The 9,686-nt window shown below is 34.5% G+C and overlaps 1 protein-coding gene across 4 annotated transcripts; it reads right to left on the bottom strand.

Moving 5' to 3' along the window:
* Nucleotides 1-2,620: 2,620 nt before the first annotated feature.
* Nucleotides 2,621-9,059, bottom strand: LOC122398517 (protein ROP). 4 transcript variants are annotated; one of them, XM_043398458.1, is made up of 11 exons: nucleotides 9,032-9,059; nucleotides 7,397-7,693; nucleotides 6,512-6,615; nucleotides 5,940-6,088; nucleotides 5,648-5,863; nucleotides 5,480-5,578; nucleotides 5,202-5,409; nucleotides 4,859-5,101; nucleotides 4,569-4,759; nucleotides 4,292-4,446; nucleotides 2,622-4,212 (listed from the first exon to the last, which is right to left on the bottom strand). In XM_043398458.1, exons 1-11 carry the CDS (start codon nucleotides 9,057-9,059, stop codon nucleotides 4,151-4,153), a joined length of 1,752 nt encoding a protein of 583 aa, XP_043254393.1. In that variant the 3' UTR covers nucleotides 2,622-4,150. The 4 variants fall into 4 exon arrangements, with proteins under 4 accessions (XP_043254390.1, XP_043254393.1, XP_043254391.1 ...); XM_043398456.1 differs by lacking the exon at nucleotides 6,512-6,615 and adding an exon at nucleotides 6,915-7,018 and having other exon boundaries at nucleotides 2,978-4,212; nucleotides 4,853-5,101; XM_043398457.1 differs by having other exon boundaries at nucleotides 2,978-4,212; nucleotides 4,853-5,101.
* Nucleotides 9,060-9,686: the final 627 nt, after the last annotated feature.

The raw sequence follows: 9,686 nt of genomic DNA, 5'->3' as shown, positions 1-9,686 counted from the left end.
TCCGGTTTGATAACATCGGTCGACGGTAGTCGAGCAAAATTCCCGAGGAACGGTGTATCTGGGGATACACGATCACAAATTCCGCTATAGTTCGTATTCGTGTGCGATATTTACTTTGTAATATAATTTCATGTACAACACGAAATATTGGCAGAAGCAGAAAATGTATATCGAAGTTTAATACGAACGTTAAAATATTGCATTAGAGGGAACGGATTAATATACTCTGTCACGAATTATCGCGTAACGTGGCGTACGATCGTCAACAGAGGGAAAATTATTCTGTTACATTGAAGTTTGAGGATTTTCACGCAAGATCGGCACATATTTATCTTTCAGCGATCACTTTTAATTATATTCTTAATCTATTCTTTTATCGGTGTAATTCTTCGTGTCCTGAGTATAGATACTGATTAAAAAAAAAAAAGAAAAAATTTCAATTCGTGGCAGATATTAAGGTATTTCTACTAAATAAGGAACGATACAATGCTTCTAGTTACTTTTACTTCATTTTATCTGTATTGTACCGTTAGACTGACCAATCGCAAGTGTCTTCGAATGTTTCAAAGAATTTCTCTGATTAAAACATTGCGCCGTATTGAAGTAACGAGCTCAACAATGACACGAATTCTAAAATGAAAAAAAAAAAAACTATTTAAAAAAAGAGAGAATTAACGAAGAATGAGTTCGAAGGAGAGAACGAGAAGATGATGGAAAGTGAGAATGAAAGTGAGAAAGGAGAATGTATGTGCTTAGGTATTATGATTGTATAATACGTGGTTTGTAATTGTAAATACGCGAAAAAAAAAAATCATTGGCAGCAATTTAAACAGAATACAGAATATCTATGTATAAAAAAATAATAAGTACTAATACACACCTCTATATATGTGATAAGGTTTGTAATATTTAAGGGAGGCCGATAGATTGTATAACCTACTAGATCTCAGTGTAAGTTACTAGGTAAAGACGTAATAATTCGTAAGTAACACCAAAATCACTCCGTTGTATCAAAAAATAATTTTTTATATAAGTTCCCACGGGCGCACATCATCTCCAATGGCACACGAGTTTTAGTAGACTTATTACGACTAACGATAGCAAGACATTAAGCTGGTTGTACATAAATAATAATGAAATGAAGAATAAATGGCTAAAATAAAGAAATGCTTGATGTTGTTAAGTAAGAGAGAACATTTACTGGGCCAAGTTTGTTCGCACGCTTACCCTTGATTTCCACTGCACCATTACTGTTTAAACTAAACCTTACATTCTTTCCTTTATTTGTGTAATCCACGTTGTTCGAAAACAAATGAAATAAACAAAGTATTGAATCTTTTACACGACTTTTCTACGAAATGCATCTCGTATAGATAAAGTACATATTAAACGTTCGTGTAATTTAACGTTATTGCAGTATTAATCAGGATCCAAATCGTTAGTATTTTCTAAAGAACTCTTGTTTAAATTAAAAAATTTTCATTCAATAATCGTAAACTTAAAATACGCAAAACGTTCATACGAATGTTGTATTCGATTCTCGAGTTACTTAACAATGTCAAATTGAACTAAGTTGTCTGTACTATGATTAGTTATTAAAAGTAAGAAAAAAAAAAAACGTTTATTACATATTCAGAATTAACGTTACGAAGTAAATGTGAATACAAGAGTTATTGCAGATTAATTATACATGCATACAGAATTACCTTTCTTAGTTTGTAATTTTGCATGTTATATACGTATATGTATGTATATAATATATATATTATATGAATGAATATTATATATATTATATATATAAATATATATAAAGATATAAATATATAAATAAAGAGCGAGAGAGACAGAGAAAATGGGATAGAGTGAGAGTATTATATAGTCATCGATAGAAGAGATACTAACTGAAACATTATTGTCTCATGTTTGGCGTTTTCTTTTATGTTGCGGATCTATTAGAAAAACTAAGAACCATCATTGTGTATACTATTAATGCAGATAAAACAATGCATATTATACGTTATTATAATCTCTACGACTATAGTAATTATTTTAAGGGTTTAATTATTAATAACTAATTGAAAGTAACTGTGCTGGTAGTTTTTCATTAAACCACATCCTGTTTTAGGACAGTTCACGTGTAAAGATATACGATACTGATTTAATTAACATGAAATAAAAATATATTAAAATTAATATACGAAATCCTAGAAAAATTATTTTCATTCTAGTATGCCACGTGTAATTCAAATTTCTTTATTTTGCCAATAATCTTACATACAAATCACGTTCTTCTCTACGAATTTTAAGTAATATATTGCATTTACGAAATATTATGTAGCTTTGATGTATTTTAATATATCTTATGGTGTTAATTTAAACATCACACTGGTTTTTGAAACGATAATATTTTTTCAACCCGTGAGCCTGCGCGCGTATTAATCCACCCCCGTTTGCAAAGTCTAATCCTCCCTGCATTGCATGACCATGAAAACCAATCTCGTTGTACTGATGCTATAAGATCGAAATAATTAGTTCATATAACAAAGTCTGTTTATTAATACTCACTATTTCCTTTATACAACTGTAATCGAACTGCCCCACTTATGTACTTTCACGAATACGGTATATGTACTGTTCCGTAGGAAATCACATTCGGGTGAAAATCAAAAACCTGTATGAGTAAACATTCATTAATATCATGAAGATCTTATTCCCTTTAAAATTGTTTTTACTACCGTAAACGTAATCCGACATCTTGTAGGTTAAATAAAATTTTACCCTTTAAATCACATTGTCTAATATGAATTAGTCTTGCTGAGCCTCGTGAAGAATCTTAGTCTCGGATGATTTGTAAATTCCTTTGGACTGAAACGTAACTTCATATGACATATTTTCAACATAAATTCATTTCGATTCTGATATCTGACATTTTGCGCGCCAAAACATATTTATTTTACGTGGTATGGTATTTATTAAAACGAAGACACAATTGGAGCGAATTGTAGGCTTTTATAAGCAGAACATTTTGTTTAGGCTACAAACTAGATACATATATGTTCATATAATATATTATATATCATTAATACCGTAAACTTTGTAATAATTTCGTCGCTAAGTAATCGCAATATTAACGCACATCAATAATTATTATGAGTAATCAACAGATTAACTTCTACCGATCGACAGCGATCTACAATTACTTCTTACGTGAAGTACAAATTTCAACATGTAAGTACTTATCGACATATAACGTACAGTAAAGATTTCACTTTTAGTTAAACAGGCGTAAGTTTTTAGAAGTTGGACATTTTTCAGATGAATGTAAATACAGCTCTTTGTGATAAATTAAAAGCAACATTTGCACAACAAATCGATCATATAACAAAAATATAATAAATAAGTTATTGTATATTTATCATTTTATTATAAACTGTAATATTTAAACAACAAAGTAGCAAGTAATAAATATCAATGCTCACATCTCGTTTTTATTGAAGTTGATATGATTGAAGCTTATATAATCGTGTTATGCATGATATTTATACTTTTTCACGTGAGTTTTATACGTATTACTGATACTGTGAATGGAACTGAAAATGAAAACTTCAAGACAGTACAAAGATCTGTCAGCTTTTTTTAAAACAGGACATAACGAGAAATTTACACATATATCACGATTCTCCTCTACAATACATCAAATTCCTTTGCTAACCTGCCCCTTATTATTAACAAAGGAGCGGCTTGGCATAGTGAAACGTATTATATCTTAGTTAGGTCATTCTCCAGCCTAAATTACCATTATGGACTTCCGTATGATCTACATCAGTATTGCCAACATATTTATTCGTTCTTTATTAACGTTTTAATCGAGGAGGCACTTAATACCGGATATATTCTCCCTCTAGCACCGTGTATATTTCGGTCAACTTTGGATATTTATAATATTATATTCCCAAATTTCTTAATTAGTCGCTAAATGGCGGTGCGACCTAAACAATTGACTGTGTGTTCCCTATTTAGTACTTTAATTCCATAATCGAGATCGCCCACAGAGTTTCTTGTAGCTGGTATTACTGATGAAGCCAAAGCTAATGGCATATTAGGAATACGGGAATGTGTTTTTATTTTGTTTACACAAAAAAAGATTTCTTTATACGTGAAGTTTACTCAAATCGTCTAAGAAGGATTTGGGTGTTATTATATGTGACGAACCTGAAGAAAAGTAATACGTAAATAGATTAGAGTAATATACGATTTTATGATTAAGGAATATTTTGTAATGCACACTTACCAATTATTACTTCCCAATTTTTCAAAGCATTTGTGACTTCGTACGCACATCGTACCTCGGAGAAGCAAACTCCACCGACTACGAAGACAATTAAGCGCGGTACGTTCTTAATGGTTTGTTGACCTTTATCCTTGTGCCAATGCCCGTATCGTGCACTGAAAATGGATGATAATATATTATAAATATGTATATGAAAACGTTTGAGCTTATACGGGTCCTAAAAAGATGTCTATTCTGTCTGTAGGATAGAAAAGCCTTGGACAAGACTTTGTTTTACCTGGTTGGAGCATGATATCCCGAACTTGCTGCACGTCCTGCCAAAAATGGAAAATGTTTAGAGTCGAGTTTGTCTTCGATGGCGTCTTCCATGATGTCTTTCATAATCGGTGTCCAGCGACTCATTTGGTAAGTTTGTTCTGTAATTCTTTCTTTACGTTGTACGGTGTACAATTTTTTACGGTTGCTACCCTGTGGAAGTAAGACCGTAATTATAATAATAATAAAATAGAAGCGTAGATAGAATCTATTTAGGGAATTGATATAACAATTGTTTATACTTACATCCACAACAATATTGATACCAAGATTCGCCATATTTACTATGGTTTGTTTGTCATCAGGAGATATTTGGGCATGGTGAACCAATCGGTTAAGATTTTCTTCGGTAATGCCGTTTTTACTAATAACGTACAAGGCTACGATTCGTAGCTTGTCTAAATGATGCACGGTCTGATCGAGTAAAATTGGCGTAATGTTTTTCATTTGATCTTTGATACGCTCGCCCTCGGCGTCCGTACCCATTGCCAAATCCTAGTAAAACGTAACACGTGAGTGCACGTTATATTTAATTCTACGTTGTAGTTAATATCACGATACAGAAAACCAGCAATACAGAACAAGTATCACGTACTTGTTCCACTTTGCAGAGCTTATCCACATTTCCTTGATAACGTTTCATACAATCTTCCGCCAATTGCAAATGCGTCGCGTATTTGCTCAATTCTTTCTGATATTGTGGCATTTTCTTGATCATCTGCGAAAGGTCTCTCATACTTTGTTTGTCCCCTTGCGGCATTCTCTTCGATTCCGTGAACTTCTTTAAATTTTTGGTAACGTTTCTAAAAAGAAATGATTCATACATTGAAATTCAATCTTCTTAGAGCTAGTTTCTCAAACACTCGAACTTACTGTGAAACTACAGCAATATGCTGATGTCTAAGATCCACCCACAAGTCATCATTCTCATCCAATAATACTTCCTTTTGCTGACCCGCTGACGCTTCGAACCTGGAACACATTATTACGTATTAAAATATTGTTTCAAACCAGAATCATTTGTGTACATGTAGTATTTACTTGTAAACATCATTCTCGATGTCTAGCAAATCATATGCCATAGCTTGTAGTGTCAACTCGTGCAACAGTGGAGAGACACAGTCAAATCCTCTATCTAAAATAAGTAGTTGGGAACGCGCTTTCTCTGGTCCTTCTCCCATCGTCGGTTCATCCGCTTTGTAAGCATCCAATTTCTGTTGGACCATGTGCGCTAACTCCACGTTTCGGTCGAAGTCGCTATTGAGAATTAAAAAACAGATATAATATCTAATCTAGCCATAAAGCACGGTGATAAAATAGAATATAGTCGTACCTTCGGTATCTGACCGATGGATACTCTCCAAGAGTGGCACAGAGCGTAGCTATCTGTTCTGCTATTCTTTCCATGTTGGCTGTCCTCAAGTTGGCGAAGGAAGCATTATAAAAGCAATGAAACGTTTCGCACGAGTCCAAGGAGAATACCTGTTTAATCACGGTGTTCGTTTCAGCGTTATTCTCGCAAAACATCGTTTTACAAATGTCTATTATACTTTCAGAGTTCAAGCGGTGCGAATAATAGCGGAATACACGTACGTGTCGATAAATGTAAAATATAGTTGACAAGAATTACGAGAAGTAACAAGATACAAAAAATCGCATGCCAGAAACGAAAGTCTGAACGCAAAAGGAAAACGCAGGAACACGTATGTAAGGTATTTACAGAAGTCTTTCGCCTATTTTCTACACCGTAAAACAAACAACTGAGAAAAAAGAACAATACAGAGGAGTTCGCGGTTTCTGCTTATCGGAACTAAGAAAATTGAAAGTAACGATTGCGATTTGCCAACTACTTCTAGCGATTACGATTTTTCGGTTTTTTTTGTTTTTTTTTTCTTTGATCGTCACCTGCGATTCGTAAGGCAGGAAAGCGATGTTGATCTCTTTGAGGGTTTTGATCTTTTTAGCGGCGAGAGACTTGCAGATTTCATTGAAGAGCTCCTCTGGACACACTGGTCGTGTAACAAGCATGAATGCATTCCGTCGTTAGTACGTGCTTACATGGTGAGTACTGTACAAAATTTAGGAGTAGGGAGAGGCGTCAAATAATTGCGTTAACATTGTCACGATCGCTGGCTGAGAAATCGAAATATGTAGGTTCGTGAATCAAGATGTCGTAAAGGTGGGAGATAGATCGGTGTGTTGTACACGATGTGTGTGTGTATGTGTGTATGTGAATGTGAGCCCGTCACCACGAAACACGTAAAATGATGAGACGTTTGCTCGATTATCAGAGCGTCCATTGCTTTACCTGTTCTTCGTACGGTATGAAAGCGATGTTGATCTCTTTTAGTGTCTTTATGCGTTTAGCTACCAGCGAGTGACACAAGTCTTTGAACAACTCATCGGGACACGCTGCAAATAGATATACTTAGCATCTCGCGTTTACTATTCAGATCTTAAATACTGATCCGCCAGTTTTTGTATAATCTTTAGTTTCTTATTTCCAAAAATTCTGCCCCTTGAACGTACGTTTGGTAAAAAAAAGAAAAGAAACAGGAGGTCGGGATTGCCTATACGTATACAAGGAACATGAATGTACTGTTGCAACCGTAGCCAAATTAATGCCGTTCGCTGGTGAAATTAAAGAGGTTTAAGTTTGCGCGTGATCGCGTTAATTTAGCTACGCTCGCCCGAGCAAACAACATGCTCCCGATTTTCGATGGTAGATCTCGCGATAATGTCCGCCGTAAGTCAAGAAACACGAAACGTAACGAAACGGTACGATGGTACCTTCTGTGAAATAGACGTGGGCGATTTTGTAAATAATTCTAGTCGGATTGCTGAAGTCTTCGATCAGTTTTTGAACGGAAGAATTGCAGGGTGTGATCAGATAGATCGCTTCCATGGTGGGTATGGGTTCTCGTTTCTTGTTGATATCTTCGACTAGAGTAATGCCTTGGGCACTGATATCGTGCATTTTGCAGCACGCCGACACCATCCTCATGGCCAATTGATCCACTACCAAAATACGCCATTGCAATCCGCTTCCCGAGGCCTTTGTCTGTTTAATGACCTCATTCATAATCTCTGTAAATGGAAAAGGAATGGTAATACACATCGTTTTATAGTTAAATCTATCTATAGTTTTATTTTATTTTCAATTGCTAATCGCTTCCTGTTGCGCACAACGGATGCTTTATAAAGTCTTGGTCGAGTAATTCGATCGATTAATAATAGTTGTAAAGTAGCATTATTTGTTACAATAATATACGTGCAGATTTGTTTGTAATTAAACGCGATTTAAAATTGAATGTTGAATCTTTTGGCGCTCTCAACGCGTATTGATCGTTCTTACGGAGCAATGACGTCACCCACGGCAGGTTTGTATGTGAAAGTAGGGGGCCCCGTTGAAAACAATGCGTTCGAGTAAAAAAATATAAAGACCGTCTTGATTCCTTAATCGTATTCATTAAAATAAAGCTAAAGTACAAAAGGGCTTCGTTAATCGAACGTCACGGACGATTGGATTCTATTGCGATGTTGGAATCGTTCTGAAGAAAAAAATCATTTCCTAATTGGGTTATTCGATACAGACTGGTATCGACCGCAAGACGTTTCAGGATTCCGCGATGCGCGAGGATTATTGTATTGTACGCGATCAATGATTCTACGATACATAAAACAGTAACTTTCTAGACGTAATTGGAACTATTAAAAATGCAATAAACATAAAATCGTGTATAACAAGCGTGAAGGTTAAACAACGTGTACAGAACTACGTTTTCGTATTCTTCATTTGGGCAAAATCGAACGTTATAAACACATGTTAACTCTACACGATAAAAAAATCTACTTTGCATTTGAAAACAATGATGATCTGAACACTCGTTTCCTTCAAGAACGTATAGGGTAATCGTGGCATCAGTTGTAATGAATACTTAATGTAAAAGCATAGAAGAATTATATTTAGAATTATAACAATCTTTACATGACACAGAAAAATTCATTTTTTATTCTTACGCTAACTCGAATTATACGGAATCAATAGTGCATGTTTATATATTTACTCAAAGAAAATGTCAATTTAATAATTTGTGATGATCAACAGATTTAAATTTCGACAAACATGAACATTGATAATCAGCTGCTATTTCGTATGATAATACATGAACTTTAAAGTACAAAATTAGAGAATAACACGCTTCTGCAGTATGAATATGACGTTTCTATCTAGCAGCCGCTTCGTAAACGATGAAATCATCACAGCACATACGCCCCTTTGGAGGTTACGGATTCTGACAGTGGTTTAGACGTCATGCTTTTCATGTAAGAAGGATCTACGCAAATGCTTTGATATTACAGTATGAAAATATTTCGAGATTCGAATAACATCGCGAAAAATTAATTTTGTTTTTCGTTACTCACTTTGACCGACTTGTGCCTTGAGCGCCATTTTGCTAGTAACTGACTAAAGGCTTGGTTGCCAGGTGGCGCTTTCAAACGAAGACGAAGATATTTCCAGAATTATCTTGTAATATGCGATCATCTAGTAACGTTCCTCGGTTCGAATCGATGGTGCTGGCTCGCGCTCGATAATATAAGTATACTTAATTAACTGTTTTACAACCGTTGGAACAAGTTACGTAAACCTAAAGAACATCGACTCTTTTTTGTTTACAGAAAATTACAAGTGACCCGATGTATGATCTCCTGCACGTACATATATGTGATGGAATACGTAGAAATTGTAGGTACGAATAAAAGTTTTCCAATAAAATCAATACATAGTAATGTTGGCGTATTACAAGAGTGTGTACTTGTATTCGTACTCACAAATTAATATATTGAAATTGTATAATAATATTAAAGAGTTTGATCGTACATGATCATGGAATACGATACGAAACATCGTTGAATAATAATAGTTTTTCGAGACAGGGAAGCTTAGTATAAAGAATTATCAAGATTTTCTTATTTGGGTAAAATTAAATATGAAAAATAATGTTAATAAATATGCATTTACAACATTATTCTGTTTATTTAAAGTTCGCCATGTTAACCATGATTTAGGTTGTAAAAA

This window comes from Colletes gigas, unplaced genomic scaffold, assembly GCF_013123115.1.
Source record: "Colletes gigas isolate AHSC1104 unplaced genomic scaffold, ASM1312311v1 Colletes_gigas_Sc00011, whole genome shotgun sequence".
Lineage (NCBI taxonomy): Eukaryota > Metazoa > Arthropoda > Insecta > Hymenoptera > Colletidae > Colletes > Colletes gigas.
This window is presented reverse-complemented; position numbering and strand designations above follow the sequence as displayed.

Bases quoted from the DNA above. Each gene is read 5' to 3' on its own strand.
- LOC122398517 (XM_043398455.1), bottom strand. From the start codon at position 9,059: ATGGCGCTCAAGGCACAAGTCGGTCAAA. The intron at 5,579-5,647 runs GTAAATACTACA...AATGTGTTCCAG, and splicing joins ATCGAGAATGATGTTTACAA to GTTCGAAGCGTCAGCGGGTC. The intron at 5,102-5,201 runs GTACGTGATACT...ACGTTTTACTAG, and splicing joins AGCTCTGCAAAGTGGAACAA to GATTTGGCAATGGGTACGGA.